Source organism: Chiloscyllium plagiosum, chromosome 17 (assembly GCF_004010195.1).
Source record: "Chiloscyllium plagiosum isolate BGI_BamShark_2017 chromosome 17, ASM401019v2, whole genome shotgun sequence".
Taxonomy (NCBI): Eukaryota; Metazoa; Chordata; class Chondrichthyes; order Orectolobiformes; family Hemiscylliidae; genus Chiloscyllium; species Chiloscyllium plagiosum.
The window spans coordinates 68,343,410-68,355,971 of NC_057726.1; the positions used below are offsets into that span (position 1 = coordinate 68,343,410).

At 42.4% G+C, this 12,562-nt stretch overlaps 1 protein-coding gene across 2 annotated transcripts in view; it reads left to right on the plus strand.

The window, feature by feature from the left end:
- The window catches only part of hydin (HYDIN axonemal central pair apparatus protein), a 915,145-nt gene that overhangs the window by 802,447 nt on the left and 100,136 nt on the right, over positions 1 to 12,562 (plus strand). For both annotated transcript variants that reach the window (XM_043707374.1, XM_043707375.1), the window contains 2 exons: positions 4,762 to 4,996; positions 7,995 to 8,219. In XM_043707374.1, coding sequence (XP_043563309.1) covers positions 4,762 to 4,996; positions 7,995 to 8,219 — 460 coding nt within the window. The remainder of the gene's footprint in view (positions 1 to 4,761; positions 4,997 to 7,994; positions 8,220 to 12,562) is intronic.

Sequence of the window (12,562 nt, forward strand, 5' to 3'; positions counted from 1 at the left end):
TAATTACAGGATTAATGTACAGTGAGGGGCTGTTTTGGCACAGTGATGGGTGTCCCTGCCTCTGAGTCAGGAGGCCTGGGTTCAAGTCCCACCTGCTCCAGAGTTGTGTGATAATATCTCGAAGCAGGTATTTTTTTAATTATCCCAAATTGCCCCCTTATCCATCAGAGCATTGCTCATTGCACAGGCATGTTATATATTCCTATTTTATATCCAGTATGTTAACAATGATTATTGTATAGTACTTCCAAAATATCTTCATTATTTCTGACAACAGCCATAAATTAGCAATCCTCCCTTGTCTCAGAGGTCTGAGAGAGCAATTCTCATCTATTGAAATACTTTATTACTTTTCGCTTTGTGAATTTTATTTCTGCTGTGTGTCCTCTTCATTTTCCTTATCGGACTCTCTAGCTCATCTCTTAATTCCTTATTTTCTTATACTCTCATTTTATTTTAACTTTTATTCTTAGAGAGCTTGGACAATCACTACTTGAATTTCAATTAGATCTCTGAGTGAACCAATGACATCTGGAAACTAAGAATAGTTCTTGCCATTCTACTGCAATGTATTTATTCTGAAATTTTAGATGCTCCATTTCTTATCTTTGAGGAACCATATTGCACTGTGTGTACCATTTGCTTATCTAAAATACAAGGTGCTCTGTCTACAGCATAAGGGAGTGGAACTGACATCAGAACACAGAACAGGAATCGAAGGGATTGACTAATAATAAAGCTTTTTGAATTTATCTCACTCTACAGTGAGGCATATTAGTTTCTCTGAGACCTTTGCCCCACAGTTAAAATTGTGGGGCAGGACATTACAATCCTCTGGCAGCAGGATTATTGGTGGGGAGGCCTGTACAATCCTGTGGATGCCCTTTCTGGTTGCCAGCCTAATCTCGCAACAACATATTCTGGTCCATGAGCATTGGAAGGGAAAGCCTCACCAACCCAATGCAGGTCCTTCAGAGACCAATTAATGTCTGCTGAAGGACTCCTTTCTGACTGCCCACCAATTTTAGACAGGTGAAAGAGATCATCAGGAAGGAGGTTCGGTCGGGGTGGGTGAGGTGCTTTTAGGGGTTGCATGTGGAGGGGGTGTATGTCAGCTTGTTTGGCCTTGGTTGCGATGAGTACAGTTGGTAAGTGTCTCCCTTATGACACCTTTTTCCTGATTAGGGGGTTATAGCATAAAACAGCACACAGGTTTGTACCTCTAAAAGTGTACTGCTGCCCACTCTAGTGCCACTTTCCTGCAGTCTTGAGTGTTGTGACACTTAAGATGTTCATCCAAATACTTTTTAAAGGTTGTGAGGTTGCCTGTCTCAACTACGTCCCAGGCAGTGCATTCCAGATCCCCACTATCCTCTGGGTGAAAAAGCTTTACCTCAAATTCCATGTAAACGTCCTGCCTTTCACTTTAACTTATGCCCCTGCGTATGCCACCTTTCTATTCACCCTGCCCATGCCCCTCGTAATCTTACACACCTCTATCAGGTCACCCACCAGCCTTCTCTGATTTAAAGAAAGCAACCTGAGCTTATCAAGATCCTCTCCATAGCTAAAATGCTCCATCCCAGGGAAAGTCCTGGTGAACTTCCTTTGCAACCCCTCCAGTGCAATCTCTTCCTTCTCATGTCCAGCTGTGGACTAACCACAGTCCTGTTTGGCTCCAATGTGACTTTCCTGCTGTTATAATCTATGCCAAGGTTGATAAAGGCAAGCATCCCAAATGCCTTCTTAATTACCCTCATAGCATGTCATCTCACTGTAAGGGATCTGTGGACCAGCACCCCAAGTTCCCTCTGTTCCTCTATGCTTCCTAGTATCTTGGCATTGATTGAGTACTCCCTTCTATTGTTCCTTCTTCTAAAATGCGTCAACAGATATTATCATGGTTAAATTCCAACCCGCACCAACCAACCCCACGGCCCTGTGGCTGAACACTTCAATTCCCTCCCCATTCCACTGAGGACATGCAGGACCTGTGTCATCTCCATTGCCAAACCCTTTCCACCCGACATCTGGAGAAAGAATGCCTCATCTTCTGCCTTGGGCCCCTGCAACCACATGGAGTTAATGTGGATTTCACCAGTTCCTCATTTCCCCATCCCCCTCCTTATCCCAGTCCCAAACCTCCAACTTGGCATCGTCCTCTTGACCTGTCGTTTCCCCCCCCCCTCCTATTTGTCTCTCAGCCCCCTGGCCCACAAGTCTCATTCCGGATGAAGGGCTTTTGCCCAAAACATCGATTCTCCTGCTCCTTGGATGCTGTCTGGCCTGCTGTGCTTTTCCAGCACCACACTTTAGACTCTGATCTCCAGCTTTTGCAGTCCTCACTTTCTCCTAGTTAAATTCCATCTGTCATCGATCTGCCCATCTGACTTATCCATTTATTTCCTCCTGTAATCTAATATCTTCGTCCTCAATGCCAACCAGCCAGCCAATCTTTGTGTCATCCAGAAACTTGCTTATCATCTCCCCCACAGTCTCATCTACATCATTGATGAATATCACAAATAATAAGGGACCCATCACTAATCCCTAAGCCATGCCACTGCATACTGGGCTCCAGTCATACAGCCTTCTACCACAACTCTCTATCTCCTGTCACTAATTCAATTTTGGATACACCTTGCCAAATCACCCTGGATCCTATATGCTTTGACCTCTTTTAGTTTCCCATATGGGACCTTCTCAAAGGTCTTGCTGAAATCCATCTAAACTACATCAACTGCTCTACCCTCATTCAATGACTTGGTTACCTCCTTGAAAAATTCCACCAGAGTTTTTAGGCATGATCTATCTCTGACAAAGCCATGTTGATTTCCCTGATCAAACCTTGCCTCTCAAAGTGGAGGCAATTCTTTTCCTTTGTTATTTTCTCTAATGGGTTCCCTTCCACTGACATGAGACTCACTGGTCTTTAGTTCCCAGGTCTACCTTTACTCCTTTATTGTAAAATGAAACCACATTAGCTGGAAGCTTAGTAGCTGTCCTCCAGTCCTCTGGCACTTGCTGTGCGGCCACAGACAATTTAAAAATTTGGGTCAGGGCCCCTGTAATTTTTTCCCTTGCCTCCCACAGCAGGATACAACTCATCCGGACCTGGGGATATGTCCACTTTTAAATCCATCAAAACCTCCAACACCTCCCGACTTCTTACATCAGTCTGCTCAATAACTTCACAATCCATCTTCTCAAATTCTCTTTCTCCCAAATAAAGACAGACGTGAAGTGCTCACTTAACATGTTACCAGTCTTCTCTAGCTTCAAGCACAGAATCCCCCTTGGTCCCTAATAGGCCTTGGTTATTCATTTCCCCTTGAAATACTTGTAGAATTTCTTGAGATTCTAGTATTTTCACATTGCTCCCCTTTGCTCTCCTAATTGATTTTTGAGAGGTCCCCCCGCCCCCCCCACCCCTCGCTTCATATACTCCTCTAGGGTCTCTGTTGTTTTCCTCCCTTTGTACCTGTTATACACCTCTCTTTTCCTTTCAATCCAGACCTGAATATTCCTAGACATCTGAGTTTCTCCGAAGTTGTTGCTCTAACATTTTACCTAAAAGGGAGTACGTTGGGTTTGTACTTCTCCAGTATCTTTTCGAATGCCTCTCATTGTTCTGCTATAAATTTACCCTTAAGCAGCGGTTCCCAGTCTATTTTGGCCAGATCTTATTTTAAAAATAAAATCTGCCTTAACCCAATCCAAAATCCTTTTTGCAGACCAGCTTTTTCCTTCTCCATTACATATTTATAACATATAGTGTCATAGTCATTACCACTGAAATGTTCCCACTGTCACCTCGAATGCCAGAATTAGGTCCAACACTGCACTGTCCTTTGTTGGACCATCTACATATTGACATGAAAAGCCAACCTGTGTACATTTTAAGAAATCTTCCCCGTTGAAACTCTTTATAATATGATTATCCCAATTAGTATTGGGTCCGCCAAGGTCTGACCTTTCCTCCCTGTTTTTTTGCAACCTGACTCCCAAGCTCCTCAAGCACCCCTCCCCTCCCTCCAGTGAGCCCCCTGTCCTCACCCCATGAGGATATCTCTGGATTTAACTCCCGTCACCTTGTTCTGTCGACTTCATGCAATCCCAGCAATGGCCACTGTTCTTCGGGGTGCTTCTTGACATTAAGTTCCATCTATCCCACGTTCGTCCAATTCCATTGCCCACCATGATGCCCCTGAAGTCTGCTACCATCTTTCTCACCTGTGTAATACTTTTCTAAGTTTTGTGTGATCTCCAATGTTGTTTGCTTCCTAAGCTGTCTGACAGATTTCTGGATTTGTTATTAAAATTAAAATATAAAAATATTAACACAACTGAAAGAAAGGAGTAATTTGTTAGCATGTCTCTCTTAACTTAGAATTAAACCAAGCCACATTTCCCTTAGTCCAGTGGAATAGGTGCAAGTCCCACTATTCAACTGGATAAAGAATCCTCCCAGTCTGTTTACCAACAGTCTCCCTCCACTCAAAAGAGCAAAAAGAAATTGATTGGTAATCGATAGTCTTGCCATGTGTAAATGGTTTTCATGACAGTTATTGTGCTTCAAAATAACTAGTCATATTCCAAATACTGTGAGATGAAACTCTATAAAAGAATTTCTCCATTTGATTGGTGGCATGAAATGAGATTAATACCAAAATAAATGCGCTGAGGAATTTTATGATTCATGATGATGAAATTGTTTGGTGTATTGGGACAGTTCCATATTAACTTTTCCTGTGTTTGCAGATACAGCTTCAGCCAGCAAGTTGGCTGGACTCTCGACCAGCAAGGGCACTCAGGCTTTCAGCAGATATAACAGTGGCATCGAAAGCATCTCCTCCCGAGATTCCATTAATATTGACAGCCCTCCATTCACAGTGGAGCCATGCAGCGGGACAATCGCAGCCATGGGAACACAGGAATTCAAAGTCAAGTTTATCCCCTTGGAGGTTGGCGAGTTTGAGGCATCACTCATCTGCAGGTAAAAGTTGGTTGAAAGTATCCCAAGATGATAGGAATAGGATCCCTAGTCAAGGAGTGCGATTAACTGCACCCATCTCGTAAATTCTGTTCATTGGTTTCTTGAGGTGCTTTAGGCCAAAGCTTGATCTTTGAAATTCAACACTGCTCCCCTGATTCTGGATGAAAAAGGGATGCACTCCAATGTTGTATCTTCCATACACTATCCCATGTTGCTGATCTTTAAGGGTGACAACCACTACAATGCATGGAGTTCTTCTGTTATTTGTGAAAATCTGTCAAGTTAACTGATCTGCATCATAAATGAGGGGCCCTGTTATCCAATATCATGTGCCTTTTAAACGCCAAATTCTTATCGAATGTCAGGACTCACCAATATCCTGGCTAAGAGCTTCTGCACTAGTGTCCTTATTGATTGATCTAGGTATACTAAGCAAGGTGGGAGCCCACATGTTTCGAATAAAGTCATCTCTTCCTAGGGGAAGCAACTAGTCTGAAAATTGCCCCAGTGTTTTTCTAGGGTTGACTTATTTGTATTTTATTTTTCCAGCATAGATATAGATATAGAAGAGAATAGTGCACTCTCCTGGGGAAAGCTTTGAGCCCACTTGTCTGCATTTTAAAAATTCTATCAGAATTGCCTGGTGATGGGAATCATGACTGATGTGATTAAGTGGTTTGGGAAATTACATACTTGCATTGCCACGACTGGAAGCTAGTGTGAGCCAAGTTAGCACTATAAATAAGTTATCCCTCAGCACATTTCTTAACACTTAATTTCTGCTCTGCAGTTTAAAGTTTGATAATTACTTCAAGTGCTAAAAGTGAGCAGAGTTTAACCTGCATTGTCCTAATTAATTATTAGGAGGTTCAGAAAGCTGCAGTTTATTTATAGCAGCTGCTCATTGGTGCTGGTCTAATGTGTTTTAAATCTGCTGTACAGTTAAGGTTTTCCAGAAAGCCTATGGCAAGAAGATGGGCTGCAAATTTAAATGGAATCGTTAATGAGGTTCACAGGATTAGTTGAATAGCGAGCACCTGCTGACGTTAGGTGTCAAAATTATCGCATTCAGCAAGATTTTCAGCACCCATTGTGTGTGCCTCATGTACATCTTCTCATTTCACTTCATCTTTCCATCTGTTCTGAAGGCACCGGGGTAACACTTCCACACTTTACTTCAGCCCACTTATTCCTCCCCAACATGATTGTTCTTCACACATGATTGAGACAGCCTCTATCAAGAGCCAAGTCGACCGCAGGGGAATCACCTCATCACATAGAATCGTAGAGATATACAGCACAGGAAAGAGCCCTCAGCCCATTGATCAAAAACAATCATCTGACTATTCCAATCCCATTTTCCAGAATTTGGCCCATAGCCTTGTCTACTTTGGCATTGCAAGTGGACTACTAAATACTTCTTAAATGTTATGAGAGTTTCTGCATTAAATCTCTGCCCCCCCCCCTCCCCGCGTCACTGACCCCATCCAAACTCTCTGTGCCTCATGTATCCCCTCATAATTTTATACAACTCAATCTTGTCCCCTCTCAATCTTCTCTGATCTGAGGAAAACAACTACAGTCTGTCCAATCTCTTTTCATAATTGAAATTCTCCACCCCAGGCAACATTCTGGCAAATTTTGTTTGCATCCTCTTCAATGCTGTCACATTCTTCCTACACTGTGGATTCCAGGCTTGAACACAGTACTCAAGTTGAGGCCTAATCAATGTCTCATACAGTTCCACCAGTATTACTCTGTTCTTAAAGTCTATGCCTCAGCTAATAAGGGCAAGTAACCTACATGTCTTTTTAACCACTTTATTCAATTGCCCTGATATCTTCAAGGACCAGTGAACACAGACACCAAGGTCCCTCTGATCCTTGGTGCTTCCCAAAGTCGCACCATTCATCATATATTTCCTTGCCTTGTTAGTCCTGCCACGTGCATTACTTCAAATTTATCCGATTGAATTCCATTTGCCACTGATCAGCTCATCGACCAGCTCACCTATATCCTCCTGTAATTTAAGGCTGTCCTCCTCACTATTTACCTCCCCATCAATTTTTGTATCATCTGTGAACTTACTGATCAAACCTGCAACATTATAGTCTGAATCATTTATGTATTCCGCAAACAGCATGGACCCCAATACCGATCCCTGTGGAATCCCACTGGATACAGGGTTTCAGTCACCAAAACATCTTTCATCCATCACATTCTGCCACTCAGCTAATTCTGTAGCCAATTTGCCAAATTTCCTTGCATTCCATTGGCTCCTAAGTTCATTATTAATCTCCCATGCAGGCTCTTATGAAAAGCTTTGCTGAAGCCCAAGTAGATATGTCGAATGCATTGCGCTCATCTACACACCTTTGTACTATGACTGCATTTAACATTTTAACAAATGCTCGGATCATGAGATCACAGGGACCTTCTGGACTGTATTGCATGTTGTGTGCATTCCTCTCATTTATAGTATCCAGCCACATTTTAATATTGTCAGACCCACATTCTCTGAAAAAGCGAAGCAGGCATACACTAATGCAGATACATGCAGACAGATACGCACACAAGCAAATTCACCCACGCACATGCGCACACACACATATATTCACATACACAGGCAAACACAGAGCAACATACAAACATTGACGCAGATACAGATGCACAGACACTTACACGCTATGATACACAAAGATATAGACACGCATGCAATCATACAGACACACACATATACAGTCGCGCGGATGAAGACTATATTGACATACACACATTGGCAATCAGGCTAGACAAATGCTTGGAATCATATTTAGATACTGAGTCACACATAGATGTATGAGCAGAACACACACACGCTCATATTTTATTTCAGAGGAAACTTTGGAGGTGCTAAAATTCTCAATAATTGCACAGAACTTACTAATTGCAAAATGTTCAAGCACATGAGGAAAAGTTTTCATATTTATGAATTTTTCTGTTCCTTTTATTCCCTTAGCATTCCAAATTTGAAGGCGGGGTTGCAGGACCAAGTGGTAGCCGTGAAGGGCCGCAGTCTCCTCCCATTCTGCCATTTTGAGCTGGAAGACTCTAATTACATCAGCGGAAACAGGCGTAACCCTGAGTTAAGTGGCCCAAGGGGCGCTCCTGCAGGGGTAACCCTTGACCCCAACACACGTGTCATCGAATTCCAAGCTGTGGGCGTGAACACAATCAATCGGAGGTATGACAAAGTAACATCAAATTGCATCATTCCATGAAAACTGATTTATATGTTTTAAGTGTATTTAAAATAACATCCTGTCATAGGGTTAAACAGCATGGAAACAGACCCTTCGGTCCTACTCATCCATGTGGACAAGATATTCTAACCTAATACTTGTCAGCATTTGGTCATATTCCTCTAAACCTTTCCTATTCATGTACCCATCCAGATGCCTTTTAAATGTTGTAGTTGTACTAGCCTCTTCTACCTCCTCTGGCAGCACCATCCTCTGCATAAAAAAGTTGCCCCCTAGATCCCATTTAAATCTTTCCCCACTCACCCAAAGCCTATGCTCTCTAGTTTTAGACACCCCTACCCTGGGGAAAAGACCTTGACTATTTACCTTATCCATGTTCCTCATTATATAATGAGGTCACCCCTCAGCCTCCGATGCTCCAGGGAAAAAAGCCCGAGCCTATTTAGCATCTCCCTATAGTTCAAACCGTCCAACCTTGGCAACGTCCTTGTAAATCTTTTCTGAACCCTTTCAAATTTCACAACATCTTTTCAACAGCAGAGAGACCAGAATTGAATGCAGTATTCCAAAAGTGACTGAACCAATATCCTGCACAGCTGCAACATGACTTCCCAACTCCGACACTCAATGAACTGACCAATAAAGACAAGTATAACAACTGCTTTCTTCACTATACCTGTGACTCCGCTTTCAAGGAGCTATGAACCTACATCCTGAGTCATCTTTGTTCAGCAATACTCCCCAGGACCTTACTATTAAGTGTATAAGTTGCCCTGATTTGCCTTTCCAAAATTAGCACCTCACATTTATCTAGATTATCTAAATTAAACTCCATCTGCCACTCCTCGACGCATTTGCCCATCTGATCAAGGTCCCATTGTAATCTGAGGTAACCTTCTTCGCTGTCCACTACACCACCAATTTTAGTGTCATCTGCAAACTTACAAAGCATACCTCCTATATTCACATCCAAATCATGTGCAGGTCAGGTGAATTGGCCATGCTAAATTGCCCGTAGTGTTAGGTAAGGGGTAAATGTAGGGGTATGGGTGGGTTGCGCTTCGGCGGGGCGGTGTGGACTTGTTGGGCTGAAGGGCCTGTTTCCACACTGTAAGTAATCTAATTTAGTAAATGATGAAAAGCAGTGGACCCAGCACCGATCCATGTGGTACACTATTGGACATAGGACTCCAGTACAAAAAGCAGCTCTCCACCACCACCCTCTCTCCTAACTTCGAGCCAGTTTTGTATCCAGATGGCTAGATCTCCCTGTACTCCATGTGATCTAACATTGCTAACCAGTCTACCATGTGGTACCTTGTCAAACACCTTACTGAAGTCCATACGGACAATGTTCACCGCTCTGCCTTCTTCAATCGTCTTCATCACTACTTCAAAAACTTCAGTCAATTTAGTGAGACACAATTTCCCACACACAAAGTCATGTTGACTATCCCTAATCAGTCCTTGCCTTTCCAAGTATATGTAAATCCTGTCCCTCAGAAGCCCCTCCAACAACTTACCCACCACTGACATCATGCTCACCAATCAATATTCCCTGGCTTTTCTTATCTTAAATAATATCACCACATTAGCCAACCTCCAGTCTTCATACACCTACCCATGGCTATCAATGATATAAATATCTCAGCAAGAATCCCTGCAATCTCTTCCCTAGATTCCCACAAACTTCTACGGTACACCTGATTTACCCACCTTTATGCATTTTAGTACGTCCAGCTCCTCCTCTTCTGTAATAGGGACAATTTTCAAGATATCACTATCTGTTACCCCAAGTTCTCTAGCTTCCATATCCTTGTCCACAGTAAAGACAGAATTGAAATACTTATTTAGTATCTCACCCAACTGCTGAGGTTCCACACATAAGCAGCCTTGATGATATTTAAGGGCTCTATTCTCTCCCTGGTCACTCTTTTGTGCTTAACGTATTGGTAGAATCCTATGGAATCTCCTTAACCCTATTTGCCAAAGCTATCTCATGTCCCCTTTTTGCCCTCCTGATTTCTCTCTTGAGTGCACTGCCACTGCCCTAATACTCTTCGCATGATCACTGAGGCTATACCTGACATATGCTTCCTTCTTTTTCTTGACCAGTGCCTCAATTTCTCCAGTCATCCTGCATTCCCTACACTTTCTAGCCTTGCCCTTGTATATACTAACAGGAACATGCTGTCTCTGAACTCTCGTTAACTTTGTTGTCTTTATGCCAAGGAAATTCAAGGCTGCTTTCTGCCATTAGCATCTGTCCCTGTTTCCTGCACACAACCATCTCAGAGATAAACGAGAAGAAGTCTTACATGGAAGTTCACAGCACAGGACAGGTCGTTCAACCCAACAAATCTATGTTGGTGTTTATTCTCCACATGATCCTCTTCCCAGTTTCTTCATCTACCTTTATTAATATATCTTTCTATTCCATTCTTCTTCACAACTGTCTAATTAGTGCTTCAATACATGTATTGTATTTGTATTGTGTATATCCACATCGCTCCATTGTATTGCACATATTCACAGAGTTCCATGACCACATGGTCTCCAGGTAGGTATTTCTCCTGAATTTCTCATTTGATTTATTAATGATCTCTTATATTTGTAGCCTTCATTTGGGGTCCCTCACGAGCAGAAAATCTATCTTTGTCTACCTTATGAATACCCTTCACAATTCTTCTTCTCATCGGATACCTCTCAGCCTTGTCACTCATAGAAAGGGATCCCCAGTCTGGTCTTTCCTGATAGTTTAAGACTGATTTATTTATTTCTCTAGCTGACCTCTTTTGACCTGTTATAACTTCCATGACCAACATATCTTGAGATAGGACTTGAACCAGGACTCTCTGGTTCCAGGTCTGAGACAGGGACACTGTCACTGCTTCAAATAAGACTGATTTGGGGCTGGCTTACATTATCTCTTGGTAGGGTCAATTCATTGGCAGATCTTCAACAAGTTGTTTGAAATCAGCAACTTGCCGTGTGGAAACTGCGGTACTCTGTGACAGTGAGACTACATTCAGTGCTGAATAACCTGCTATCATTCAACACACAGCATATTTGTGTCTATACAAAGTGCAACTGCTATTAGTTCTTTTTGTATGTGAGCAAAACAAGTGGAAGAAATGGGTCCCTTTCGGTGTCCATTGCACTTTCTACACAATCGCATCATGCATTGGAAAAGGCTGGTTCCTCAGTCCAGTTCTTCTCCCTTCCCCCAGAAACTTTTGTTCTTTTTCTAATGTTTTTTTATCAGTTCTCTTTTAAACGTTTTCATGGATTCTTCCTCCAGTTTTGCTTGTGTGAGGAGGACAAGTAAATGTTAGTTCGATTGCAGGCGGATCTTCATGTGAGCAGTGATAAGCATTTGAAATGAGCATCTGGGAACAGACATGGAGGCAGGAACTCAGAAATCGTTCAGGAAACCATTGTGTGTTACAATAGGGTGAATAAGGCTTCAGTCTGTGTATGTGAGATAAACAGTGATGAATGGATTTCCTCATCAGTTACGATCGCACGATCTCTTGCTTGTCAAATCACTGTTTTAGATTCCATTCTAGATTAAGCATATTAATTGTGAAGCTACACTGCCACCTGCCAGTAATGAAAATGCAGCACTGAATGCCCCATCTTGCTTTTCAAATCTGGCATATAATTGGAACTCTCATTTTAAATTAGTGGATATTCTACACTTTAGTCAGAAGCTGCTTCAGTTAAAGATTATTTTATGATGGTCAAGCCTTTTCTAAATACTGGGAGGAAATAAATGTAAAGGCAAGTCACCTGAGACTCTCCCCACTCCACCTCTCACTCCCTGCCTCAACCCCAGCAACATATCTCTGGGAGGGTGATTCTCATTCACAGAATCCTGGAACTGGTCCTAGGCTCGTGCATCTTTATTAATAACCTTTCAATCCATCAGAAAATCAGAAGTGAAGTAGAACTAGGAGACACAATTTAAACTTGGGGTTCTCCCTTTTAAGGTGGAGATAAAGAATTATTTTCTCTTAGAGGGTCATGGGTCTTTGGAGTTCCCTTCACCAGAGAGCAGTGGGGGCATGTTCGTTGAACATTTCGGACAGACATATACAAGGCACCCAAAGGTTATAGAATCTTAGTGCAGAAATAGGATAATTGCCCCATCGGGTTTGCACAGATCCACGGAAGATTATCTCACCAGACTCAGACCCCCACTCAATCCCTGCAACTCTGCATTTACCATGAATAACCCGCTTAACCTGTATATCCCTGGACACAGTGGCACAATTTAGGATGGCCAATCCACCTCATCAGCACATCTTTGGACTGTGGGAAG